This window comes from Hippocampus bargibanti, linkage group LG19 (genome assembly GCF_051943395.1).
Source record: "Hippocampus bargibanti isolate YZ-2025 linkage group LG19, ASM5194339v1, whole genome shotgun sequence".
Classification (NCBI taxonomy): Eukaryota; Metazoa; Chordata; class Actinopteri; order Syngnathiformes; family Syngnathidae; genus Hippocampus; species Hippocampus bargibanti.
Genome location: NC_142752.1, coordinates 7,196,249 through 7,223,328, shown reverse-complemented (window position 1 = coordinate 7,223,328; position 27,080 = coordinate 7,196,249). Strand labels below are relative to the sequence as shown.

At 45.0% G+C, this 27,080-nt stretch overlaps 1 protein-coding gene across 1 annotated transcript in view; it reads right to left on the bottom strand.

The window, feature by feature from the left end:
* Nucleotides 1-27,080, bottom strand: part of syne1a (spectrin repeat containing, nuclear envelope 1a) — a 96,636-nt gene that overhangs the window by 19,557 nt on the left and 49,999 nt on the right. Inside the window, exons 69-111 of the mRNA XM_089022675.1 lie at nucleotides 25,686-26,012; nucleotides 25,101-25,253; nucleotides 24,696-24,863; nucleotides 24,309-24,485; nucleotides 22,792-22,938; nucleotides 22,577-22,702; nucleotides 21,747-21,923; nucleotides 21,353-21,618; nucleotides 21,103-21,259; nucleotides 20,607-21,005; nucleotides 18,838-20,436; nucleotides 18,020-18,345; nucleotides 17,753-17,897; nucleotides 17,444-17,662; nucleotides 16,189-16,475; nucleotides 15,913-16,078; nucleotides 15,672-15,827; nucleotides 15,393-15,545; nucleotides 14,716-14,898; nucleotides 13,974-14,111; nucleotides 13,475-13,660; nucleotides 12,490-12,612; nucleotides 12,236-12,418; nucleotides 11,478-11,621; nucleotides 9,728-9,937; nucleotides 7,525-7,665; nucleotides 7,037-7,150; nucleotides 6,795-6,956; nucleotides 6,479-6,667; nucleotides 6,212-6,385; nucleotides 5,218-5,409; nucleotides 4,948-5,079; nucleotides 3,218-3,318; nucleotides 2,988-3,138; nucleotides 2,783-2,911; nucleotides 2,534-2,707; nucleotides 2,250-2,465; nucleotides 2,069-2,170; nucleotides 1,224-1,343; nucleotides 953-1,153; nucleotides 658-831; nucleotides 458-589; nucleotides 25-221 (exon numbers count right to left, since the gene is read on the bottom strand). Of these exons, the coding sequence (XP_088878801.1) occupies nucleotides 25-221; nucleotides 458-589; nucleotides 658-831; nucleotides 953-1,153; nucleotides 1,224-1,343; nucleotides 2,069-2,170; nucleotides 2,250-2,465; nucleotides 2,534-2,707; nucleotides 2,783-2,911; nucleotides 2,988-3,138; nucleotides 3,218-3,318; nucleotides 4,948-5,079; nucleotides 5,218-5,409; nucleotides 6,212-6,385; nucleotides 6,479-6,667; nucleotides 6,795-6,956; nucleotides 7,037-7,150; nucleotides 7,525-7,665; nucleotides 9,728-9,937; nucleotides 11,478-11,621; nucleotides 12,236-12,418; nucleotides 12,490-12,612; nucleotides 13,475-13,660; nucleotides 13,974-14,111; nucleotides 14,716-14,898; nucleotides 15,393-15,545; nucleotides 15,672-15,827; nucleotides 15,913-16,078; nucleotides 16,189-16,475; nucleotides 17,444-17,662; nucleotides 17,753-17,897; nucleotides 18,020-18,345; nucleotides 18,838-20,436; nucleotides 20,607-21,005; nucleotides 21,103-21,259; nucleotides 21,353-21,618; nucleotides 21,747-21,923; nucleotides 22,577-22,702; nucleotides 22,792-22,938; nucleotides 24,309-24,485; nucleotides 24,696-24,863; nucleotides 25,101-25,253; nucleotides 25,686-26,012 (9,116 nt within the window). The remainder of the gene's footprint in view (nucleotides 1-24; nucleotides 222-457; nucleotides 590-657; nucleotides 832-952; nucleotides 1,154-1,223; nucleotides 1,344-2,068; nucleotides 2,171-2,249; nucleotides 2,466-2,533; nucleotides 2,708-2,782; nucleotides 2,912-2,987; nucleotides 3,139-3,217; nucleotides 3,319-4,947; nucleotides 5,080-5,217; nucleotides 5,410-6,211; nucleotides 6,386-6,478; nucleotides 6,668-6,794; nucleotides 6,957-7,036; nucleotides 7,151-7,524; nucleotides 7,666-9,727; nucleotides 9,938-11,477; nucleotides 11,622-12,235; nucleotides 12,419-12,489; nucleotides 12,613-13,474; nucleotides 13,661-13,973; nucleotides 14,112-14,715; nucleotides 14,899-15,392; nucleotides 15,546-15,671; nucleotides 15,828-15,912; nucleotides 16,079-16,188; nucleotides 16,476-17,443; nucleotides 17,663-17,752; nucleotides 17,898-18,019; nucleotides 18,346-18,837; nucleotides 20,437-20,606; nucleotides 21,006-21,102; nucleotides 21,260-21,352; nucleotides 21,619-21,746; nucleotides 21,924-22,576; nucleotides 22,703-22,791; nucleotides 22,939-24,308; nucleotides 24,486-24,695; nucleotides 24,864-25,100; nucleotides 25,254-25,685; nucleotides 26,013-27,080) is intronic.

Below are 27,080 nucleotides of genomic sequence, written 5' to 3'. Positions count from 1 at the left end.
ACACGTTGTTTTCCTGAGTCTGACCTGCTCCAGTGTTTGAGGGTGGAGTCAAAGCGGTGCAGCTCCTTGTTCACTTTGGTTGTGGACGACAGCCAATGTTCTCCCAACTGGGTCAGCTGGCGGTCCAAGTCTAAACAGCTGACGGATAAAAGAAGCTTCTTGCCTTCCTCCAGAACTTGATACAGTTGGGGCTGATGCTCGGTCAGATTGGCCTTCAAACGCTGAAATGCAGCAGATAGTGGGCGTCATTTAGGTATCAACAATCACATTTATTGACACCTAGTTTGATGATGTTACTTTTTGAGAGTGTGTTATAAATGACACAGACCATGCATATCACACCACATTTGCACATTCACAAAATATTTATGCCAAGACATTTAGCTGATTCTGGAGTTTGATGGTTTAAGACCAATGGAGAGAGACCCCTCGGCCCTTTTTTTGATCTCAGTCTTACCTGGTAGAGACCAATCCTCTCAAAAAGTCTCTCCTCCGTCTCCTCCACCAAGCCTGCTGTCGGGATGCTGCACTCGACCGCTTCAAGCTGTCTACAGAGAGCCTGATAGTCTTCCACAAGTCTGCTCCATGACTGAGGGGGCGACAAGGTCATCATAAGCACTCTGCTCTCTCTCCAATAAAAGCGAGGCTCATTCTAACCTCCAGAATCCCTTCGAGTTCCACCCCTCTCCTGTGGGCCTGTTTGAGGACACTCTGAGCTAAAGACATTGTCTCCTCAAGGGCCTGGCTGTCTCGGGGTGCTACCAAGCCAGAAACTTTCCGGTAGAAGGTCTGAGTGAGTATCATGTGGCATTCAAGAGACTGGAAGAACTCCTGAAGCGGAGGAGGGAAAGGAAACATAATCATGAAGCATAGATGTCAAACTAAATCCGTTTCTCAATCCCAGTCACGAGTCCTGTTAAAAATTAAATGTTCTTAGAATAAGGCGCCTTACTTTGTGTTTATCCAGTAACATTTGGACCTCAGTGACTGACGCGACTGTCATTTTCTGGTCGGCGGCAATCTTGTCCTGGGCCGTGTCCACCAGGTCTGTGAGGTCTCGGAGCGCCGCCTCATACTGAGCCTTGAGGGAGAGGGCTCGGTTTAAGCCGCTACCACGAGAGCCAACCATCAGCAGCAATTCTTCATATGCGTCCTGTCGAACAGATGTCCAAATGTGTTACCAATGCCGTCAGAGAATATAATCTAGTTTTTTTAGGCTTTACATGTAGTTTAAGGAGTTCCTGGTGGGAGAGTCGGTCAGATTGGTGCCCTTCAGCTTCTGTCTTCAGCTCGGTCAGTCTCTGCTCAAACTCCCTCAAACTTTCCTCCACCTCTGACAATGTCTGCAAAGGATACCAGAGCACAGATAATTTAATCAAGAGTCCTGGAATATTTCAAATGTATTAGTTCATTTATTTGTATTCATCGAGTGATTGTAGATGATAAACTTATATGTAGTAGATAATACAAATATGTATTATACTTTGGCGACGCCATTTAATGCTGGCGGCGCATGTAGTCGATAATTTGCTACTGTAGCTGTTTTCGGCTATAGTAGCAGATTATAATCATTTTTAGATGAGATTAGACTAGATGAGCCTTTTTGGTCTCACAGTGGAGAAATTGACATTTTACAGCAGCAAAAACAAAATACAGGAGCTGCTGTAAAGGCAGCCATTCTCGTGGAATCATTTTGAAGTCAAAAACAAAACAAAGAAAAAAATAAATAATGTGACAACACAAAAGACACAGATAGTCTTCGATTTTATGCACTTTCTGCACCCTCTTTGTTGCATGAAGCAGTTCTAGATGGAGAGGATCAAAGCTTGCTTTTCACCAGTGGATCATGGATGTCATGGTAGAGTGTGCACGTCTGCTACAAGCTAAGTTTTGAAAGCAAACACGAAGCTGTCACATCCATTGACAAAAAGAGACTGTCTCACATCTCCTGTCCCATGTAAATCCGCTTCAATTCCAAACCGAGACATCCACATACGCATGGGCGCTCTGCTCTGATGCGTATGTGGGACTGAATTTGTATCGTTTACGGTGCGTGTATGCACCCAACCTCAATCTGCTTGGCCGCAGGTCTATCCACTGTGGCGGCCATCTTCTGTAGCAGCAGGTGTTTACTCTCGCTCAAAGCCGTGAACAGCATTTGGAGCTCATTCTGGTACAAAGACAGCAAATGGTGACGAAGCAAGTAAAAAAAAAAATCACATCATCAGGACTTATAATGAGAATGTTACCTGGAAATTTAAGTGCTTCTGGAGTTTGTCCCTCATGGTGTCGCATTGCTGTTCAAGGGCAGAGTCCAGCAAGCCCATTCTCTCCTGCAGCCCTTCTAGCGTGTCCTCCATTAAAGCTCGCTCCTCCCCTCCACACAGCCTCCCCGCAACTCCACCCATTAAATCTTTGCACCGGTTCACCTCTCTGCTTATGTCCTTCAGATGTTTACTGGTGCACTGTACGGATGAACCGATAACAACATAACTCAATCGACTCAAAGTGAATCACTGGTCGCTTTTCTTACCTCTAAATGTGCGAGCCGTGTCTCTGTGTCTTCAGACAACAACACAGGGCCCGAAAGCATCTCGTTCTCAGCTGCGTCCAACCAGGTGGAGGCGGCCGACACAGCGGCGTACAGATTCTGTTGTAGCGCCATCTCACAAGAGGAGATTGTCATCTTCTGGTCGCTGCTTTCTGCCTGCAAGAGGAGCAAAGAGTGTTTACGCTGTGACGCTAGATGCAGTATAAAATGGTTTAAGAGAAATCGGTTGACCTCTTCAGTGATTCTTTCTAGAGCTTGGCTGCAGGCTTCAAATAAAGCGCTCGGCGAGCGAGAGTCTTGGCTGGTGGACTCGCCTCTGAACACCAGGCTGGGACTGGTCAGACGAGACCGGTGGATGATCTGCACACACAGTTAGCATGAGCTAACTGAGCTAACTCATGAAAATGACATTCTATGCAAAGCAAAGAGATCATACCGGGCTAAACTGATCTTGTTCCAATATGTTGAGCGATAGCTGCAGTTTAGTGCTTTGGTCTTTGTTCAGGTTCTCCCAACGTTGTCTCAAGAGGTCTACCTGAGACGAGCTCTCTGTATCCAGTAACACTCCAACAGGAAGAGAAACCTCACTGCGGAAAGATGGAGAGAAAGGAGATAAATACCAAATAAAGAGATGAAATATTTAAAATCCGAATTGTGAGAACATACCTCTCCCCGTTGGATGCGATCTGTTGATGGCGTATGTATTCCCCAACACTGGCTACTGACTCGAGCAACCTCTGCTGCTCTGCTACGTGCTGCTGCAGCTCCTGAAAACAAAGGAAATGTGATATGTGTGTGTTCAAATACAGTTACTACTCAGAAAATTAGAAAAACGTAAAAAAGTTCATTCATTTAAGTAATTCAACTTATGAGGTGAAATGAATGTATTATTTAGACTCATAACATGCATGGCAAGATATTTCAAGTTTGTATTTGTTAGAATTTTGATTATTATGGCTTACAGCAAGCCTCAAACTCGCGGCCCGCGGGCCAAATGCGGCCCCCGAAAGAATATTTTGCGGCCCACCTTGATATGAAAGATTAATGTTAGTGTGGCCCATGTATGAATGAAACTTGTGTGTGGAGCTGAACAAGTAGGCAAGATAAGCAATGTTTAGGACAGTTAATGTTCAATATTTTCTTTATGTTAAGAAAGTTAAAGGTTTTTCTGATGACTGACATTTTCATTTAGTTAAACTCATTTTTGTGTTGATTTAATATGATATTCTAATTCTATGATATTCTATGATGAGATCCTCCTCCTCCTTACACCTCTGTGTGCCCTCTGCGATATCCCTGCGATAATACATCGCAGGGATAATACTAGTGGGCCTCAATCGGCAGCACATTTGCACCTAAAAGCTACTAACCACTCATTTGACGACAATGAGGTTAAAATCTTAGCGAAAGAACATAGATGGTTTGAAAGGGGGGTAAAAGAGGCGATCCTTATAAAACAACAAAATCCTTCATTAAACCGGTCTGGTGGTGTGAGGTTCAATTTGGATCGTTCATACAATAGCCTGCTCAGGCAAAACAGGTTAGGCAACTTTCGCAATGCTGATGAGGGTCGTTATGCTGATGAGGTGATACCGGGGGGAGTGGGTGTAATAGGCCAATCGTTAGTCAGGAATGTAGGAACAATCAGTGGGGCCACAGGGGGGGGTCCCGCGCCTCCCCCAACCTGAGAGTAGGGACCTATCATAGCTGTGTCCGGCGCCACCAGGTCTGGACATTAGGGATATATAAATGGGGCCAATACGACCAGTCAGACTTTAGTTCGCTGACGAAGCCTCTTGGATAGGAGGCGAAACGTCCGAAACCTTCACTTTTGTACAGATGACGGCTGAAGAAACCTTCTCATTTATGGTTTTATTGTTTTGTGTATTGTTCTTTTAATTGTAATGTGTCCTTGGGTGTTCAGAAAGGCGTTTGTAAATTAAATTGATTATTCTTATTTTTTTTGACACACAGATTTTAGGGTTTTCATAAACTGTAAACCATGATAATCAAAATTCTAACAAAAAAAGTTTGAAATGTCTTGCAATGCATGCTATCAATCTAAATAATAACGATAATAAATTTCAATTATAAGCGCCTTTCAAAACTCTCAAGGTCACATTAAATAATATATTCATTTCACCTTATGAGTTGAATTACTTAAATGAATGAACTTTTTCATGAAACTGTGCAAGTATTTCCTGAAAGCCATTTATTTTCTAAGGGACCATTCAATGACTATGACAGGGTACACATATCCCGTTTTTTTTAAATTAGGGGTAGTTTGTTGTAGATTTTGGGTTAAAATCCACCTGTATATAATAGAACCTTTAATTCATAAATATTAGAACATATTTTTAGTTTTTGTTGGTTAACAAAATCTATTCTGCTCTCACCCTCTGTTGGAGAAGGTTGTCATGATGCTGCTGTGTTCGCGAAGAGCGAGCCTGAGAGAGCCAATCCTGCACGTTGGGGCTCTGCGAAAGCGACGAGTCCGGCTCGCTGTCATCCTGCTCCTGGAAGGAACCCTGGTTGGCGGATTAAAAAAAAAAGGTTGGAAAGATTGGCGACGGACTGAGCATTTATGAGGTTGAGTCGGGCTAGAAAAAGAATTGGTAATGCAGACATTTCGAGGGGAAAATCCCCAAAACTGAACATTCACTCACCTGTATGTCCACCTGTTTGTCCTGCAGCATCTGCTGGAGTTCCACCAGGCTGTCTTTCAAGGAGTGGAGCTTGACCGTGAGCTGCTCTGCCTCGCTCTTGGTCTCGGCTCGACCCTCCAGGAGCAAACTCTCGCTGTGCACTGACAACTCGGATAGATACGACACCTTCTGCTCGATCTCCAACAGCATGTTCTGAGAAACAGACAAAGGGAACTGTTTTTCTTGAAGGTCCCATTTAGGCTCCACTAAAATCTATGGGAAAGGATTACAATAAAAGACCCCTCCTGGTTTTGAGACTGGGTTATAATTGAACAAAGCCATCAAAAGACAAGGATTAGCATTGGTGCACAGCCTCAGGAGATGAGGAGCTACCAGTTGGTTTCAGGGAGGTGTACAGGAGCCATATGCAAGCTATAATCAGCTTATTTAACCTCCGCTGACTTTAAAAAACAAAAACACACACACACATTATTATCGTACTAAGAACAATTAGGATGCATTAGAGGGCCAATTTTGTCAGCCCGCGATTATAAATTCCATTTACTGTTACCATAGAAACAGTAGGAGGATGTTTCTGTGGCTGTGAGATCATTTACAGCACAGGTGTCAAAGTCAAGGCCCGCGGGCCAAATCCGGCCCGCCACATCATTTTTTTCGGCCCGCGAAAGCAAATCAAATTTGTTAAATTCCATGATGATTGCTAAAATCTGAGCCAAAATTTCATATTTTTGGATGTCAACCACAATAAAAGTCATTATTCTTGACTTCAGATTTGAAAACGAGTTATTCATTAATTTGCTGTGTGCTCTATATGTAATATTTGAAGGGATTTAAACATTCTAATGGGTTCCCCAAATTCATAACGGCCCTCGAGAGGAAACCATAACTACAATGTGGCCCGCGGCAAAAAATGACTTTGACACCCCTGATTTAAAGAGATTAAACGACTTCATGTAGTTCCTCTCCAGTACAAGATGCAATATTAGCACCTCACCTGGCAGTCAATGAGCTGCTCCTCCATGTCGAGGTCTTCGTTTTGGAGGTGAAGCGCTGAGCTGAGGGTGGCGCGGGTGCTGAGCAGCCAGTGGTCCAGTTCCTCGGCCTCGCTGTGGTAGCGCTGCAACGCCTGTTCCTGACGTTGCTCCTCCAACTGCTCGCTGAGCTTCTCCTGCAAGGAATCAATGACCCAAAATTAAAACGAGTGTCATGTCTCACCATTGGAATAGTAAATTGTATGTGTAAATTGTATTTTTCAGCTCACCTCCAATAGTTGCCGTTTCCCAGAGGCCTTCATCCTGATGGTGGCCATTCTCTCTCCCAGCACGGTAAGGGTGGACCGCAGGGCCAGCTGGTGGGCAGGCTCGCCGTTACCGTCCGCCAGCTCCTCAGCGAAGCACGTCTGCAGCTCGCCGATCTCGTCCTGCAGCATCAGGATCTCGTCCATCAGAGCCTGGTTGCGAGGAGGAACGTGGAAGATGTTTATTGGATGTAAAATTAAGCAGCACATAACAGTGATGGATGGATGTTTTCAGTGCATTCATCTTTTCCGTAACGCTTTTGCAGTTATCGCCTTTCACCTGATGTGTCGCCATCTGGCTTTCAGGGCTCTTGCTTGGCTCCAGGCCTTCGCCGAGCGCCACCTCAATCGACTCCATCTTGCTAGAAATGGATTGCAGAGACTCCTGGTAGTGCTGCTGTCGCTCCAGGGCTTCATACAGACTCTTTTGCTTCTCGCTTATCTGGGGCACGACAAAAAACAAACAAACATATAAACGACATACACGCAAGGTCTTTTCATATCAGGGCAACGTAACCGTACCACATTCTTGAGAGTTTCCCAGGATCTCTGGAGGTCATCCAAGTTGGCGGTGCCTGTTTCCAAAGACGGGTCGTAGAGCTCTTGGAGGGCAGTTCGACTCAGACCACCTCGACCCTGTTACATGACGGCATGTTAGGTGTGTGGGGAGTGGAAATATATTGAATGGGGACGAATAATAAATTAATTGTAATAGGTCATTGTGTTGACATTGTTGATGGCAAGAATAAAAGGGAGGAGAGCTCGTATCTCTGGAAAAAAACTATAAAACAATGGATTACATATACCACGCCAACCAGATGATGATCTTTCAATATCACACAACAAAAAAAAAATGTACTGATATATTTCTAGGGGTTCAAATTTTGATTCTTCAAGAGCAAAATAGCGTTTATTAAAAAAATATGAAGGGTGATGATGTGAAGAGCTGGCAGGCCAAGCAGGGAACAGCGGGTCGCCACAGGGATTTTGTGGATGCGGATGGGCAGTACCTGGTTAGGAAGAGCATCAGCGTTAGCCCCAGGGGAGGGTGAGTGGCAGGCGGGGGGAGATGAGACCTCGCTGTTAGTGCCCTCCTCCCCCGACTCCTCCGTCACGGGGGAGAGGAGCGTGTGGCAGCGGCCTGCCGTCATCTGACCACACCGTAAGAAGCGGGAGGAGGAGGCGGGGAATAAAACGGAAAGAACATAGGACAGGAGAAAGCCGGGTGAAAAGAGTGAGACAACAGAAAAAAAGGGGGGGGGGGGCAAGCACGAGAATAAGGTTTTGACCTCAAAGCGGGAGTTCAGGTTGAGCAGGTTGCGATGTGGATATTGTTTGCTAAATATATGGGGAACAATAATAATAAAAAAAAAAAAACAGCCGTCGGTGTTGCTGCGGCCAAGACACACACAGTCTGGCAGTGTAACCCCCCACCCCCCACCCCAAAGAACAGTCGCAATTCAACATTTGCCGTATTGCTTGACGGGAAACCAGTCAATGATGCAAAAATATTTGAGGACTTCTGGTGTCAACAAACAAATGCATCCATGATAGGAAAGGAAAGCCCCAGTTGTCTGTGTAAATGCATAACCAGCAACATACATAAAAGTCATCAAACAGGAGCTGAGGCCGAACGCCGCTGGTTTTTGGCAGTTCACAACTTTGCTAAACTCATTCGGGTGAAGGGGAAAGGGGACACACATGGTAAAATACTCAAATACTGTACACGCTTGATGATGCAATGCGGCGCAATGGAGGCCACCGGCGTGCAAAGTTTGTTCTCAGTGGCATGGAGACGGGTGGACACTGGGTCAACAAAGAAAATGATCCTGAAGACGTGAGTGACTCAACTATCATGGCGACGCGCGCATACACACACCCGCATACCCACACACCCACGCACACAGTGATATCCTGTTTCCTGGTGCAACACAGAGCAGACAGCGGTGACAAGGCCATGGAATGTGAGATGTATACGGTGGTGTGAGATTTCCAAACAGAGCCGGCTAATGTATGGAACAGCAAAAAAGTGCACACGCAGGCACGCGCACACATAGGCACACACGTGAGCAGAGGGACACACTATGGAAAATAGTTTGAAATTAACTCATTCACAAATGTATTCAGGAATTGAAAATATTGACGCGAATTGAAAATATTGACGGGAATTGAAAATATTGACGTCGAGCGCCATTCCTGAATTTGTTTGGGTTTTGTTTTTTCATGCTGAGGTGCTGTTAAAGCACTGGCCATGGCGTCTGGCAATGTTTTTTTTTCCCTTCCGCAAGGGGGCAACGTTTCCCTTTTTACCATATTAGCACTTTGATCCAACTTCAACTGCTCCATAAACCAATATGTATGTATTGCATTGTATTTTGGACAGCCACCCTCATTTCAAACTCATATAACTCCAGTCCCATATAATTTAGGAGTTAACTCTTTTTTGATGAAAGAAGAGAGAATAAGGTTTGTTACGCTGCATTGAATCTTTATGTCATCCTAAAACGCAATATTTTGTGGGGGTCTGGAATTCAAGTCTTCTTTTCCTTTCGGGTTTTCCCTTCAAGGGGTCGCCACAGCAAATCAGTCCTCCATCTTTACAGGTTTGATCTGCATGTTTGTTTTGGCCAAGCTTTTACGTCGGATGCCCTTCCTGAAACAACCATCTGTATTTATCCAGGCTTGGGACCGGCACAAGAAGACTGATGTCCCTTTGTGGCTACAGAACAAGCAACTCGCTCAGTAAAAGGCTCCCAAAAACAAAATGGTCATCGGTCCTAGAATTCAAGTGACAATGGCAAAAACCCTGGCACTGGAGTGGACACATTTTTTGCACATGTTAAAATTTAAAAAAAAAAAAAGTTAAAAAAAAGTTTAAAAATTACTCTTGCAATCCCTTGAGGAACAATGTAACATTTTTAATTACCGTATTTTCTGCACTATAGCTAAAAGTAAATATTTATTTTCAAAAGCTGACCATGCCCCTCATAATGCGGTGCGCCTTATGTATGGAAGAGGTTTTTAAGTATTTCATTCGTTGAAGGTGCCCCTTATAATGCGGTGCGCCTTACGTATGGAAAAGGTTTTTAAGTATGTCATTCGTTGCGCCCTATATTCCAGAAAATATGGTGGATTTCTGATATTTCACATGCACAAACACACAAGCCCAAACGTACACACACCCAAGATGTGTAAGGGGCCTCTGCCACTCACCATGACAACCGAGGGGTGCGCAGGAAGCTCCTTGTCGCCGGCTCCTCCGGCGCAGGGTACGTCGTCGTCACTCAGCTCGTCCGACAGGGCGTCCGCCTCGCTGACAGTCAGCAGCATGGTGGCGTGCTTGGCCTTCACCGTTAGCATCTTGCACTTGGAATGGAGAGAGGCGATCTGCTCCTGGTAGCCGTGGATCTTCTGGGCCAGCTCCTGTCATAGCATAGCCACGACAACAGAGAAGCCAACACCCCCCCCGGAGAGTCAGCTACTTCCTGGTTAACAAGGCAAATTTGTGCGAGTTTGCCACACGCTGAATGAGACGCCGGCATGCGTAGAGCGAACGGAGCATTCTCCTCCCTTTCCCAACCTCTGCTTTTTTTGGGAGCGTTGGCATAGAAAGACAACAGCTCCGGCTCGCTCGCTCGCCTCTGTATCTCTGAGCCAATCAGAGCAGAGAGCAGTCGTATGATTCAGAGGCGGCGGTCAGCCTAACAGGAAGGATTTGAGGTTGAGAGAGATGGCGAGAGACTGTGAGAGCGAGCCAACCAAATTCAAAATTCCTTCAAACCTCTGAAAAAAAACAGGGGGGAAACAGGATGTGATGTCACCGCCTGCCTCTCTCTTTCTTCCTCTTTCTGCCAATCCTCAAGCCAGATTCCTTCTGACAAAAGGGAGCAGGCGTTGAGAGGAGTGTTTGGAGGAGTGACAGAAACGGTGTCGGGTTTCAGCTGTGGTATGAATGTGAATGGCGGCCGAGCCCTCCTCCTCCTCCTCTTCTTACTCGACCCCGAGTGCCGCAGATGGTCAACTCATATAATCGGGTCACGTGACTAACTAGGCCAGTGGTAGATGCGAGACGCTCGGGGTTTAAGAGGCCAACCGCAGGCATCAGAGCGCCGCGTTGATGTGAGGAGGTTTTCAGTCGCTGGTGAAGCGCGGCTGAGAATAACATCAAATCAAGAGGCACGCTTCCAGGAATGGGAGCTTGTTTCTCTACTTGCTTGCCTTTACGGGTTGAGTTTCTGCAGTGGGAGGGTGCGCAAAACATTTGACACACTGCGACAAACAGGAATCTGCTGTATCAGATCAAGTCAAAATATCCGCGGGAGTCTTGATGAAGCCTCACGAAATGACTTTAGTTTGTTTTGTGCCTGTTAATATGTAGCGTGGGTAAAGTATGACTTCATTCTTCAGACAGCGAATCGAACCATTCACCCAACTGACTCACCAAAATAAACAAAATACTGTACTACCTTTGTCAAGTGTGGCGACTATTTATACTCGCAGCATATTTCCTGTATACATACGCTGACAAAATATTGCAGGAAATCCACTTTCTGGAAATCACCTTTCGGAGGGTATTGAGTAAGAAAATCACAACCATAATTGATCAAGTTAAGCGTTTTGTGCCAGCTCCAGCTGCTGTTAAAGCGCAATAGGAATAAATATGTATTGTATTGTAATGCCCAGATGTATAAAAATCCGCCTTATATTACAATTTAGTCCCGCCGCCTTGCTTACGAATTTTCCTCTGGTTTTTCAACTTCTTCCCGCTCTTGTGAAAAGTGTATAATTGCGTACGTGACAAAAAGTAACACAAAAGTGGCTGCCTTTACAGCAGCTCCTGTGTTTTGTTTTCTCCACTGTGAGACATAAAGGCTCATCTAATTTAATCTGCTGTGAAATGTAAATGTCTTCACTGTGAGAAAAAATAAAGGCTCATCTAATCTAATCAAAGTCCCAAACTGACCTCATGATGGTGAATCTGTGCCTGAAGTTCTTGTATGTTACTGGTGCAAACGGTCCGGTCCTGAATGATCCGGTGGGCTTCTTCGATTAACCTTTGCAGGTTCTTCACCTCCAGTTCATACTGCTCATACTGGACCACAGCCTCCTGGAAAGATAATATAGATGTTTATTTGTGTCCACATGCTCCTTTCCAAGGAACATTTTCAACCATTTTTCACTTCTATCTTGAAGTTGGGGGAACAATTTTAAGTTTTGTAAACTGTAAATTGTTTGATGCTGGTGTTATTTGTCCTCTTTGGCCATCCTAAGACACTTCCTCTAATGACTAAGCTTCACGACAATGAGCTTAAAGGTAAATCAGCCCAGAAGCAGGAGATTGGAGGGTAATACCACTATGGGGGGAGCTCAAAAGAAAAGCCAGACATTCCAGACATACACCTTGGGAAACAGTCTAATAATAATACAAATAATCACAGGAATATCTGTGTAATTATTCTTCAAGTTCACCCATTTCCTCATCAAATTACATCATAATGCTTACTTTTTTAAAAACAACACCATTATCATTAGGATCAACACCACAATACTATGCCGACATCCTCCTAAAATATTAGTTTTACTATCTGCTGCTTTCTACAATCTTCGTGACTGCTTTATTTCCTGTAGTTGTCCATGTTAAGCGCTTTGTTACAGTGCTCAGCTGTTGTTAAAGCGCTATATAAATCATTATGTATTGTATTGTATTGTATTACCCTTTACCTGCAGGATGTTGCACTGCTGGATGGTGGTATGCTGCAGCTGACTGGTTTCCTGCTGTAGGCTCTGCGCCGTGCGGCAGACGGCCAAACCGGCCACCACCTCTTCTGGAAGTCGGAGGGCGCTCTGACACCGTTGCACGGCCGCCACCTGCCGCTTGAAGCCGTCCATTTCGGCCAGCAAACGCTGATTTGGACAAGTCGCGGGTGTATTGAAAGCAGAATCAATTATATGTGTCGCCGCTTTGTCGTCTTTACTTGTCTCTGTGTGAGTTGCTCTCTGAGGCTGAGCCGGTTGAGATCGGGGGAGGCCAGGGTGACTTGGACTTGGTCCACCATGGCGTGGAGGTTCTTCACCTCGGCCTCCAAGTGCGATATGTCCTGATGAAAGACGAAAACCAATTTGGAAGCGAAAAGAAGCAGGAGATAGACGAACAAATGTGTAACGTCAGTCAACTACAAACCATGAGTGAAATGGATCAGTCGATTTGACTAGCATTTGGAAGATATACCCCGTGTGTCTAAAAACGGCGTTCCACAAGGGTCAAATAACGGGACCCCAACAGCTGCGCAGCCCGAAGACAGCCACTTACTCATGAGGCTAAATGGGGTGGAGGGATTCTGTTTTTCACCGATCATAGAAAGGAGAAAATGCAGAAAGGGATCAAGTGGTCTGATGAGTCCAGATTGACCTTGTTCCAGATTGATGGGCTCCATCAATGAAAGACCCAATCCAGATGTCATGCTTGTTTTCCATACAAGCCTCTAGAGGGCAGTGTTTGCTTAATCAGCCAGGTTTCAAAATTCACCCACCCAAAAAAAAAATAGGTCAACTGACAACCATGCAGGGATATAATGAAGGAGCATTACAATAATATTTTCTCTCCTAATGGCACTGACATTTTCATAAATGCCATCTAACTCACTGTTAGTTAGAGCTCGAGTGTGAGAAATAATATTTGCACATGGTAATCTTTACACGTGGTCCATCGGCCTCTCCGCAATTTCCACTGCTTGTTCCAAAAAACCCGTTTTTGTGAGTCAAAGGTGGCTTGTGTGCAGTCTCATGACAAAACTAACTTGCCACGAGCAAATGTAAACAGTCACTTATGTGGAAGATGGGTTTGTGGGGCATGATTCACTCATTGCCAGCAGGGTTCAACGGATTACAGTAATCCCCCATTTTTCGCTCTGTACTCAGTTTGTCGCATTTTTTTGCTGCATTGACTGATTTTTTTTTTACCTTCACAGCATCCTGAAGACTCTGCAGGCGAGTCTTCACCGTCAGCTGCAGCTCCTCCGTGCGTGCGCTGAGCTGCTTTACCTGCTGACTCCACCCTTTGGTTGCCAGCACATCCCCCAATTGCGCCTCCCACTCTGCCGCGGCCCCCAGATCGTCATGGAGACCGCGACACTCCCTCAGCAACACCTATGATGGAAGAAGTGGAAATTACATGAGAAAATGGGAGGAGACTTGTCGGGCTGTCAAATGGCACGAATTAAGGGTGCTGAACACTCTTCAAGCTGACATTCAGAGAGATAAAATTTAAAGTAAGGGACTCCAATTAGCTGCAGATATGTCTGCTATTTGTTTTGGCAAAGAGATTAAACGGAATGCATTTTATGCCGAAACTGTTAAACATTTATATAATGGAATTAGAAAAAAATAATTACCATATTTTTTTTAACTGGCAAAATATTAAAGTTGTAAATGTACCCAGCAAAAAATAATCAAGACTCACCTGATACGCACGGATTTGCTCTTGTAGCTGCGATATTGGATTCCAGACAACACTACCCGAAACCAGAGACTCCGCTTTTTCCACCCAAACCAAAATAAATTTCTTCACGCTTTGATAATCTGACAGCTGCTTCTCGGCCTGCTCGGGGTTATAAAGAGAAGATGGAGGAGAATAGACGGTAGGATTAATTCAAATGAAGACATCATAATAAGAATAATCGTGATCGGAAAAGAAGTATGCTAAAACAAAGAAAAAAATTGATGCAAGGTGATTACTGTGGTAATCAGTTATTGGCAGTATTACCGTATTTTCTGCTGTATAAGGCACACTGGAGTATAAGGCGCACAACCAATGAATGGTGCATTTTCAAACTTTTTTCTATATATGAGGTGCACCAGACTACAAGGCGCACTTTCAATGAATGATAATTCAATGAATGAAAAAAGTTTTCCAAATATAATATAGTAATGTATAAAGGTTTTCCAAATATAAGGCACACCACATTATAAGGCGCTATAATACAGGCTGTTAGGCAATAGCTCTTCTACAGAAGGAAATGGAGGGAACTATTACTTCACATATAAGGTGCACCTTCGTATCAGGTGCAGGGTCATCTTTTGAATCAAATCAAGGCTTTTGGGTGCGCCTTATACACCGGAAAATATGGTAATTAGATGCCATCCTGTGGTACTGTTGTTTCCAGGTTGAAGTCAGTGATAATGAAAACATTTCAAACACTGACCCTTTTTAGTCTGTTGCTTCTGTCCTGGACCTGCTGCGTGACATGACGCTGTGCTTCGGCCGTTTTGGCAACGATGTTGCCCAGCTGCTTGCACAACAGGGGATTCTGCTCGCTGAACTCCTGCACGGCGGCCGCGAGGTCGGCCAGGGTGTGAGCGCAGCACTGGCATTCATCGCGGAGAATCTGCAGACAGAAATGGGATTTGTGCTGACCTCACAAAATGGTAGAACAACTGCAATACAGGTGGCGCTTTGAGATAGCATTCTCACTGCAGGAAAAAAAAATCCCATGTTTTTTTTTCCTTTTAAAAACGTACTAAACATTATTCTGACTTCATCTTAGTTTTACTCCCTGGTGCTTTCTACTATCTTTGTGACTGCTTTATTTACTGTATATGATAGTTGTCCATGGTAAGGGCTTTGTTACGTCAGCTGTGCGCTATACAAATGAATATGCATTTTATTGTATTGGGTTAGTTTTTGCAGGAAAAAAGGAGGTGAATATGAAAATTATGAACCACAAATGTATGGGAGATTACAACAAAATGATCACATTTGAAGGCAGAATCCACTTTGCGGCCATTTTTGACATTCATTAACCTTAGCATCTGCCCACTAGATAGCCAACTCAACAGGAGGTCATTTGTTGCTAATTATTCAATCAGTCAGGTTGATTACCCTGTACTCCTCTTTGGCCTCCTCCAGACTGACGCCCTTGATTTCAAACCGTAACGTGATGGCCTTCAGCTTGCTCTCCATGTCCTTCAATCTGCAGCTGAAGTCCTCCTTCACATCCCGCGTTTGCTGAACCTCCTGTTCTCTGGCTTGGACCTAGAGCACATGGTGTAAATATTCAAGATTGTTTGGTGAGAGGAGAAGACGTATGAAAGGAAGTTAGGATACAAGGTAAACAAATACAGCAACATATTCTCATGTGTGGCCGGTCTAGATGCCCACCTGGTCTTCGGCAGAGCCCAGAGCCAAGGTCACCTCAGCCAGTTGCATGCTGAGCTCGGACGGGAGACCCGCATGCAAGTCGTGATACTTGGACTGCTGCATCTCCGTCATGCGTTCCACGCTCTGACGTCTGCTGATGACCCCGCCGTGAGCGGTCTGCAACGTCACCCAAAAATAAATACAAAAATAAAATAAAATGGGTGTGAAACAATGTGTGCACACGTTGACATTTAAAAATAACCTCCAGCTCTTGCAGCAGCGTGTCGAGGTCCGCGGTGGGGCTCAGGAGCAAGCCTCGAGTATCTTGAATCCAATCTTTGACCAAGCTGAGCTCTCTTTCCACCTCTTCTCTTTCTTTCAACTCCTGTTGAACCTGCACCCTGCTGCCCCGAACTTGAGACAGTAGGCTTGAAAAGACAATTTACAAGTCAAACAAAGTTCATTTGCATCCAGTATAAAAAAATAAAATATGTGTAGAATCATGTACGCCATATATGGACGAGATACTAACACCCACCTTTCATACTGTTCTTGTAAGCATTTGATCTCATCCATGCACTGCGATTCCTGATGGCCATTCTCAATCTTCCTCTGCAACGCTTCATCCTGATCTTCATCTCCTCTCAGGCGGTGGATGTGCTGTGCGAGGAGAGCCAGGATCGACTTCTCCCTTTCCACCTCCAGGATGTAAGAGTCATGGTACTCCAGGAGGTTTTGGAGGGCCGCCTTGGTGGCCGCTTTCTCCACGGTGCCATCGGGGATGCGTCCGAGGAGGTCCATTGAAACGGAGCGTACCTTATCCATCTAAGGACCATGTAAATTAGATGTATGTAAAAATAAAGTACATGCTCGGGTTCTTTTTCATGTTGAGTGAAAAAAATGGAACATAGTAGATCAAGCTGTGAGATGGGAAGTTCAGTTCCCAATTCTGTGACGAAAAGTGGGCCAAAAGTCCTCCTGCGACTCACCAGGACTCATTGTAAATGCCTGATTTCAGTTAGTCATGTCGAGAGTGGCACAAGAGATCAATAGTGGCAAGTTCAAAGCTTGGGGGGAATGACATCATGACTATTTAAACAAAGAGCCCATAGAAAAGCGAAGGACAACTGAGAAGTGACACGTGTCAGGAAGGAAATGTCCCCTCATTTTGACCTCATTTCCCTTTCAGGCTGCTGGGCATTATGGGAATTCTCGATGGTTGACATGTTTATGTTCAAAAGAGAGGCAGCGTGATACGTTTTGGAAACGACTGCCTGGTGTTACATCACAGACCAGCAAATGGTTTTGGAGCTGTATGACCCATATCAGTTTTGATTTTTACAGGGAAAGGAAGAAGCTTGAGCTCTTGTTTGTTTTCTACTTCTTCCTTTCATACCTTTGGATTTGGATTTGCCTTTATTAGTCTCGCAGTGGAGAAATTTCTCCACTGCAAGACTAATAAAGGTAAATACATCCAGACCAAAAAACGTTAACCTGCTACATTTCAACATTAAAGCTGAAGCTGCCAAATTTTAGAGAGGAAACATTTTCTCATTTGTAAGCATTCCCAATCGACCGGTTATCATCCGTGTTTAGGATTGAATTATTGTCTGTGTCTTTGTGTTGTCATATTGTTTATTTTGTCATTTTGTTGATGTTTTGACTTGTATTTTGTTTTTCTACTTCTTCCTTTCCTTTCCTCTTACTTTCATCACTTTGCTGCTGTGTAATATCAATTTCTCCGCTGCGGGACTAATAAAGGCGAAACCAATCCAATCCAATCCAATCCTGACCTTCTCTTCGATGTTTCGCCATTCCTGCGCCGTGTCCTCCAAAGCCCTCCCGTGGGCTTTTGCCGCGCCATGAAGCCTATTCCAGCGTCGCCGTACCATCGAGAGCGTACAAGTGATAACAGCCACATCTGTGTCGGCGACCAGTCGCTCTAATTCGACCGCCTTTTCATTCAGAGAGTTGAGGGTTGATTCCTGTAGGTCAGCCTGAGTGACCAAAGACTGCAGCGGGGGGAAGGGGGGGGGGGGGGGTCAACAAAACTTCACAAATGTGGTAGCCCACTTCATATGTCTTAAATGTGTGTTTCCTACCTTGTATCTGTCACACTTGTCTTCCGCCTGCTGGAGACTGTCTGCTTTCGCCGTGGAGAACATGGCCATCTTGCTCTCTGTGTCGTTCATCTGTTCGATGAGGCTTGTTCGCTCATGTTGGATTGAGGCCCAGAGAAATGCGCATCTAAAAAATAAAATAAGAATAATATGACTACAAAATTTGTCTCTGTATTGCTGCTTTTGCAAAAATAACCACAACCACAGATTTTGGATGAGTGCAAAAGAAAATGGACAGTGTTTCGTCACCTTTCTTTAACTTCCCGGCGGGCTTCCATCTGCTGTCTGATTTCCGCGCTCCTCCTTTGAGTAGCTTCAATTTCTACTCTGAGTTTGTTTATCACCAAATTATCCGCAAGCGGCTCCAGAGTCATCATCTCCTCTAAAACAGCCGTCATGTTCTTCTCCTCGGTGTTGATTTCTTCCAGGGTCGGTACCCACTCTGCATGATGCGCGATTTCCATGGTGACCGTCGTATATTGGAGGAAATCAACTGCAAGATTCAGAGATTTCTGGAAGGACTGCAGTGATGAGTGATACTTCCGGACTAGATTGAGAGCTTGATCCAATGTCACCTACAATATGCAGATTGGATCGGATTAGCCTTTATTAGTCTCGCAGATGAGAAATTTACATTTCACAGCAGCAAAGTTATGGAAGGAACGAAGAGAAAAGGAAAGGAAGAAGTAGAAAAACAAAATACTGGAGCTGCTGTAAAGGCAGCCACTCTCGGGCGCCATCTTAAAGTCAAAACAACAACAAAAACAAAATATGACAATCAATCTTAAGCACTTTAATGCACCCTCTATTTAATATGAAGCAGTTCCAGATGAAAAAGGAGAGGATAGAAGCGTCCTTTTCACCAGTGGATCATGGATGTGATTCAGATAATTAAGAATAGGAGATGGCTGGCAGAGTGCTAACAAGGGTGAGGAGAAAGCCATGTAAGCATACTTCCTTTATGATAGTTGTCCATGTTCAGCGCTTTGTTACAGCTTCAGTTTTTGTTAAAGTGCCATATAAATCCATATGTATTGTATTGTATGAAATGAACAGACTTGACTTACCTCTTTTACACCGATTTGCTTTTGGACCTCAGCTGCCAGTGCCCTCAGTTCCTCCATTTTATGCCTTACATGGACTTGAATGGTTTCCTTTCTGCCATGAAACATTTTCTCCTCTTGACTAAACAAGTCATCAATTCTTTTCAATCGACTCTGCAATTCTTCTTTCATGACGTTCACTTTGCACATTTTCTCCTCCAACTTCATCACGTTGACTTCTGTCAGCGGTTCCCTCAGAATACCGTTGACAGAATTAAGCCATTCTGACGTATTTTGCATTTCCCCCATGATGTCGTCACATTGCGTGATGTCATTTTGGCTTTCTTCAACGTAGCGTTTGATATCTGAGCGTAATGATTGCAGCGATTCATGCTGGGCTGTCATTTCGCGCAAGGCACAGTCATTAAACTTTAAACCGAGACTGTAGATCTGTTGGCTATATTCTTTGGCCTGAGATGAAACAGCATCCAGGTGTTCAAGTAAGGCGTAAAGAGACGTCATTTTATCAAGGGGATTCATTTCTTTGTCCGATCTGAGGGTATTCAGATTGTCTTTGGTTGACTGAAGTTGCTGGTTAAAGTCAATGAATCGTTTGTTATGCTCCACTATTGTTTTCAAGGCCTCATCCAAACATTGAAGAGTCATACTGGTTCCACTTTTTAACGTCGCGTGAAGATGGACCACTTGATGTATTTCCTCTGCTCTGAACGTGTGACCCAGACAGAGAAAGCCTTCGTTTTTACCGTGAAGTTCTCGCACTGCACTGCTGACGTGATCCAGACATTTGCCGATTTGGCGATAATCATTGATTAAGCAAACAAGCTGCTCTTCATTTGTACTGATCGTCATCTTCTCCAGATTGTCAAACTGCTCCTGAAGTCTCTCCACAGTGTTTCGTGTCACCTCCAAAAAAGCGCTGAATTCCTTCCGGTAAAGGATGAACTGCTGGAGTCTTTCTTTTTTCTCTTTGGCGAGGGCCAGGATGCTGTTGTACTGTTGCGGGAGGGCGTTGAGACGCTCGTCCAGGTAGCAATGGTCGATCTCGTTTAGAGTGGGAAGGATCTCCTGGCCTATTCTCTGAACGATCAGGAGAAGGTTCTCGTTCTCCGACGCTTGTTCTAAGACTTTTTGCAAGGCGGACAGATGCTCTTGCATCTCCGAGCTGTCCTCAATGTCGCTGAGGTTGATTTCAGGGAAGGTGACCGTTTCCGCTCGCCTCAGCCACTGACAAGTTTTGTTCAGGTCAACCTGGAAGTACTTCCTGGAGGTCAAGGCTTTTTCCAAGGTTGTAACACGCTGGCTGGTTCTCTGGAAGGCCATTTCGTAGACCGCCTGCAGCTCTTGGAGCTTTGCCAGGGTTTCTTCACGCTCTTTGTCCGTGGCATCCCTCTCCAGTTCCCGACCTTGAACCCAGAGAGAAGCCAGCTCCCTCTGGTAGGCTCGAAGGGCGCTCTGGATGTTCCGGCACGCTGCCGCCTCTTTTTCAAGGTCTTCCGGGAGGAGAGCAATGTGGTCATCTATCAGAGCCTTTCTCTCCTGTTCTTCTACCCAAGAGAGAGCTCGGCTAAGACCTTGAAGGAACTGCATCCTTTCTGTGAAGGCCTAGAGAAAGATAATTATGGATTTAGAAGGTCATGTCTTTGTTGTAGCGCCACTGCAGTATTGCTGGTGGTATATTTACAGTTTTAACGGCTGTAGGGGACTTGGAGGTGTGTCGATTACGTTTCTGCTCGTCAATTACTGGAGGCAACATCGATCTTTTATGTGCTTACCTTGCCGAGATACTTTCTCCTCTGGGTTACCCGAGCCTCCAATGCCTCCAGTTCAGTCTGGGCCTGTCTGACGAGCTCCTGCAAGGATTTCCTCTCACTCAGCCCTAACCTGGAGGCCACATCCTGGGCCTCGCTCACCGCTCGAACGAGAAGCTGCTGTTGGGCCTCCAGTTCCACGCACACGCTCAGGTGGTCGAATAAGAAACTCTGGGCCAGGTCGGGAGGTGGGCTGGTCTTCAGTGACGAGGTGAGAGCGGGACGTTGCTCTTGGACCCATTTGCGGGCGTCCCTCAGCTGGTTTTCCACCTGCGTCAGATCCTCGAGGGTTTGCGAGGAGTCCTGGATTTTCCGTTGGATAAGAGACTCGAGCTGGGCCCAGCGCTGCTCTAGATGACCCACCTATAGAGGAGCAGAGAAAGAACAGAGCGTTATTGACTTTAAAATGACAGAAAATTTGCCGCTGTTCTTACATGGAATCTTATTGGATGTGCCTTACCTGTTGTTTGACCAGTTCCTTGTCCAGCAGACCTATTCGAGGCAGTATGGCTTGTTTCTGCTCGCGGAGATCTTCTAGTGTTGCATGTTGATCCGCAAGATCACTGGATAACTTCCTCAGAGCCCCGAGATGCTCCCGTGTGCTTTCAGTGTCTGCTCTGTGCACAGAAAGGAGCAGCATTTCGTACACATGTTCGACTCCGGTTGCGACGGGACAGTTCGTAAGACGGAATGAGTTATGTTATTAGTACCTCGCAAGGTAGTCCCATTCCCTGGACACTTGATGGAAAAGCTCCTCGACGGCAGCAACGCTCTCCTGGTACTCGCCGCTGCACTGCATGTCCTCCCCTCGCTCCGCCTCCAGCTCCTCGGCACGATGAGCCATCTCCATCGAGATCTTACGCAGCTTCTTCGCTTCCTCAGCGGCGTCGCACTCCCGTCCATCCGTCAGTCGCTCGATGCTTTCGATCAAACGGTTTACAGTGGATTGCCTCTCCCTGACTTGCTGGAGGAACTCCTGCGAAAGATTGATTGGGAATTCTTGTGACTTTGCAACAGTTACATAAAATCTGCTATTTTACACGATTAAACATTCTATCAGAAATTACATTAAAATTATTCAACATCATAAGCCGAAATGCAGACCTGCGCTCTGTCTAGCTGGTTCTGTGCAATTCTGGGCTCGAGCTCTGATGGACATCTGATGAGGTTCTCAAGTTGCTGCTCGGTTTCTCGGAGCTGAACCTCCAGATCAGTCTTGTGCTCCTCGACGCCTCTCCAGCTGTCTGCGACTTTCTCACAGACCAGCCTGCGATTATCGATCTGTGTACAGAAGGAACTGTGTTGTCCAAAGAGTTCAAGAATTACGAAGATACACTTTATCCAGTATATTTTTTGTCTTGTCAAAACTCGTTTTTAACTAATTCGCTGCCATTCATGAATGTATTTTGTAAATGAAAATATGACGTAGCGCGTTATTCTTGAATTTGTTCTTTTTTTTTTAATGCTGGGGTGCCGATAAAACGCTGGCCATGGCCTCAGGCAATGTTTGTTCCCTTCCACAAGGGGGCAGCATTTTCCATTTTCCATGTTAGCGCTTTGTTCCAGCCTCAGCTGTTGTTAACGCGCTATATAAAGCAATATGTATGTATTTCATTGTATTTTGGACAGCCGTCCTCATTTCCAGCTCATATAACTTCCGACCCATATAATTTAGGAATTAACTCGTTTTTTCTGATGAGAGAAGAGAGTCTAAGATTTCTAACGCTCTATTGAATGTTCATGCAGTCCACAAACTCAATATTCTGTGGGTCCTGGAATTTACGTGACAATGACAAACACCCTGGCACTGGAGTGGACACATTTTTGCACGTCTGGTAGTGAATGAGTTAAAATGTCATTGGCTCAAAGAAGGCTGTGAACCATGACTTTTGACAATAAAATATGTTTTAATGTGAAGGCATGTAGCCACTTACCTGGAGTTTGACGTGCTGGATGGCGGTAGCCACTTCCTGTATAGGAAGAAGCGAGAGATCGTAGGAGGTGCACACAAGATGAAGGTAAGTATTGGCCTGCTCCTGGAGAGCCCGCTCCTGCTTCACCTGGCAAAATAAGTTCATGGTCACACAACCGGGAGTGCAATCTTTGAGAGAGATGTCACGAGTAAACTGATTCATCACGGCTCCCTGACCTGCTGAATGGCCTCCTCCAGGCTGAGAGGGGTTAATGCTGGGGTTTCTGGCTCACGGGAGGTGGATTTCAGCCAAATCTTGCACTCCTGCAAAGTGTCTTGGAGACTTACATGTCTCTGTAGCTCATGGTCCAGACTATGATACACCTAGAAACCATTTCGGGAAGAAAAAAATATATACATTCAAAGTGGATTTAATGGATGCTCAATTACAAATACCATATTTTCCGATGTATAAGGTGCACCCAAAAGCCTTGATTTTCTTTAAAAGATGACCCTGCGCCTTATGCGCACGTGTGCCTTATACATCAAGTAGTATTGAGCCACAAGAGGTCTCACAACTACTGTCAGCATTCCATTTCCTCCTATAGAAGAAGTAGTGCATAACCCAGGCCTCTTCTACAGCACCTTATAATGTGGTGTGCTTTATATTTGGACATTTTTTAGATATTTATATTTTATACTGTATTTGGGAAAACGTTTTTCATTCATTGACCTTATACACTGGTGTGTCTTATATATGGAAAAACTTTGAAAAGAAACCATTCATTGGGGCTACGCCTTATACTCAAGTGCGTCTTATACACCAGTATGGCGAACTATGCTCCTTACGAAGCAACCGTCAGCTCATTGACAGTGCATATTATCTTGTGTATGTAATAGAGGCTTTATTTTGGCGGATGAATTGGTAAACTGCGGCATCTAACGCTTCATTTAAAAGATACAATTGTGGGAAGAAAGGATGTGCAGCATCTTACTTGACAGGTGTTGAATGTGGGGTGTCTGATTGACAATATTTTTCAAAAAATAAGAAAAAAAAAGAAAGTGGGAGGGGCAAGAAATGTACTGGCACACTGCCTGGATTTTTTTTTGGCAACGACTCCAAAACTGGCAATGCGGCAAGTGGCAGGCACGATATTAGAGCTTACGTTGGGAACGAAATTGGCAGATAAAATGGTTGGGAGGGTTTACAAATTGAGACGAAGCCAGCAGTTTGGCTGGATCACACAATGCCAGATTGGTGTTGGGGGGAGAAATAACAACAACGGTAGTGGTGGCGTCTGGGGAGGTCAGTAATGATGACAGAGTGGAAGTTGCCAAAATGGCAGAGTGGCGCTGGATTACGGTGCCGTTGAACAGTTGTCGTCATTTGGCGCACGCATGAAAACTGTGGAGTTGACAGGGGGATATGCGGGGATTAATATGGCCGGATAGAGTTTGCCACTTTGGCTGGGTGGTTTCATCTGCGGCAATTGTCAGACGGCGTTTTGGCCTTTGGCGCTGAAGGAGCACCGTCAAGAGACGGTTTAGGAGTCACATTGGGTTAGGATTAAGTGCTTGTTTTGGCGGCTCCGCTGAATGACACTGATGTGAGCCGAGTGTGACTCTGCATCATAGACGACATTAAAAACTGGCACATCCAGATTCAAATGCCAATTTTTTGTGTGTGTGAAAAAAAGACAATGCATATGAAATGTATTTGTTTGGCTTCAAAACCCTTCTGCCGTCTCGCTCACCCTCTGCGCCGTGCTGCAGATGGCGGAGTAGCTGTCTCTGATGCCTTGCTGGTGAGTGTGGACCTGCTGTCTGAGCCGACTCTGCACGCGCTCGTCGCAGCCGTTCGCCAGGTGGTGCCCGCGCTGCTTTAAGCTTGCCAAGCGCTCCTCAAAACCCGCGATCTCCTCCATGATGGCCTGAGAAGGACAAAAGGAGACATCGGGTAACGCTGGAGGAGGGTGTAAACGTACTTCCTTGATACCAATTCATATTTTGGGAGGGCTTCGTGGCTTTTTTGTGGGGCTTTCAGAAAGCGCTCAAAAAACTTATGAATCATGAACTATGAATATGGTGAGAGTTCGTATAGCCAATGTATATATCGTAAAAATAAATGTCCTAGTGGTCACCTTGTGCCTGGCTAGTTGTTGAGTGGCTGCCTCCAGGCTGCGGCTCACGCTAGGGTCGGGCGTCACCATCCTACTGGACATCTGCAGTAGCCAGCGCTCTACCTCCTGCAGGTCGTTGTGGTACGTTTCCTGCTCCTTCACTTGGCTCTCGAGATGCGTCACGTGAGCCTGAGCAACAAGACCGTACGGGATCCAGTCAAGCCAAAATATCTTATGTTTAGCACCTGTATGTATTTATGCATTTTGTCATCGATTGATTGACTGATCTATTTATTTACTCATAGATTTATTACATCATTTTATAAATGATACGTACGTACCTACGTATGTATGTATGTATGTATGTATGTATGTATGTATGTATGTATGTATGTATGTATGTATGTATGTATGTATTATGCGTACCATGGCCATGTGGCAGAGGTCAATGTAGTCCTTTTGCAGCCTGTTCATTTTGTCTCGGACTGAGGGGTAATGGACGGACGCCAGCAGAGCGTCGCCTTTCTCTACCACCGACCTGATGGAGCCATCGTGGGACTGAACCATCTGCAGCAGATTCTGGAGGGCAAACAAAGTGGGCATTTTTCAGAGAATCCAAAAAGAAATATGATTTTATGCTCTTATACCACAATTAGTAAATAATAGGTGCCATGTGACATGCAGCATGACAAAAAATGCCTTCAGCACAACAGGGCTTGGACCTTGTATAGCCATGCCCCAAAAATTGTGAAAAACTACTTATCGCTCAATCTCCACCGTGGAGTACTGTACTGTATATAACGGTTTCAAGTCTCCACATATATCGATAGTCCCGGTTATATCGATACTATTTCTATGCACGCACGGAGAAAATTACATGCAAACAGGGTCGGATATATCGATAGTCCCGGTTATATCGATATTTTTTCGGACTCCCTTGAATATCGATATAACGAGACTTTACTGTATTTAGAAACACACTTTTCAAAAATGCTAAATCATCTATTTCACCTTGTACTTAGTAAGCTGCACCCTCCGTTGATAAAGGTCCGCTTTGGGTTCCAGAGGCGAGCACAGCAAAGCCTTCGTCTCCACCAGCCACCGAGCCTGGGCCTGATAACGCTCCTGGAATTCCTTAGCCAGGAGCGAGGCACGCTCGAGGAAGCTGTGTTCGGTCCTCAACCAGCCCGCCAGTTCCTCCAACTGGGAAAGACGGGCCTCAACTTCCACTCCGAGACTATCGGCTCCGGTTTCGTTCAGAAAGCATGCAGCCTGCTCTGCCCGTTCCCTCAAGGACTTCAGGAAGGTATGTCCGTGATGGAGATCTATTTGTAGACTCTGTGTGATCAAACAGGGCAGAAATACATATTGTGACGGTGCATTTTATCAGTTAAAATCCCAGAGTATAAGACAAAATATACTCATCAGGACTTTTGAGGTTCTCATTGCCGCAGCAATCAAATAACTTTGCACAAATGCACACATTTTTCCAATGTGAGACAAATAAAGGTTATTTCATCATGTATCATTCTTCAGATAGATCGACGTGAAGGTACCGGGAAGTCCGTGTGGTGAAAGCCCGGTGACTAATATGGAAGGTGAAGTCAATTATAAGATCCCCTAACAGGAAGAAGGTGCTGCTGGGGTTTCCATGGAAACACCGACACCAACTCGATGGGGCGCCATTTAGCTTTCGTTATGTCTCAATGAGCACCTGAGTGGACCTCCGCTCTATGAGGACATCTCCAGTTAACCATGTGATGTGCCTACCCGCGCACGTCCATGCTTACATCTCGCCATTACCCCTCCATCTTTTCAATGACCTACCTATGCTACTCCAATACAGTCTTAATCAGACAACCAACACATGGTTTGACTCTAATAAGGACTTGAAGTCAAACAAGAAACAAGAACGTAATTGCCATTCAGCCAGCTGTGTCACAGAATGCCGACTGAAAATTCCTCTCGAAGCCACCCGCCATGCGTCTGGCCCACTAATAAATTTATAAAAAGTCGATATGGTGCGTTTACGATCCATCCTTACTTCATTAACACCTGTTAAAGTAACACACATTACAGTCTGCTGAACATTATTTATGAGAAGCCGCACACCGGGCACCCTTTGGGCTGTTTAAACGCTCCTCCATCATGCGAATATTAATAATTTAATGTGTATTTCCCTCTTTGTGTGACAAGCATTCGGTCAATATTTGTCTACAGTCGCCGTCATCCACTACTTGAAATATTGCAGTAATTATCGAAATATGGAACAGGCGATGTCAAAAATCAATAGATTTTGAGATGCTGATTTTTGTTTTTTGTTTTTTAGAGGATTGTTATTGCACTTTTAATTTTGGCTGGAATTAAACAATCCCTCATTGAAAAAAAAATACTGTATTTTCCGGT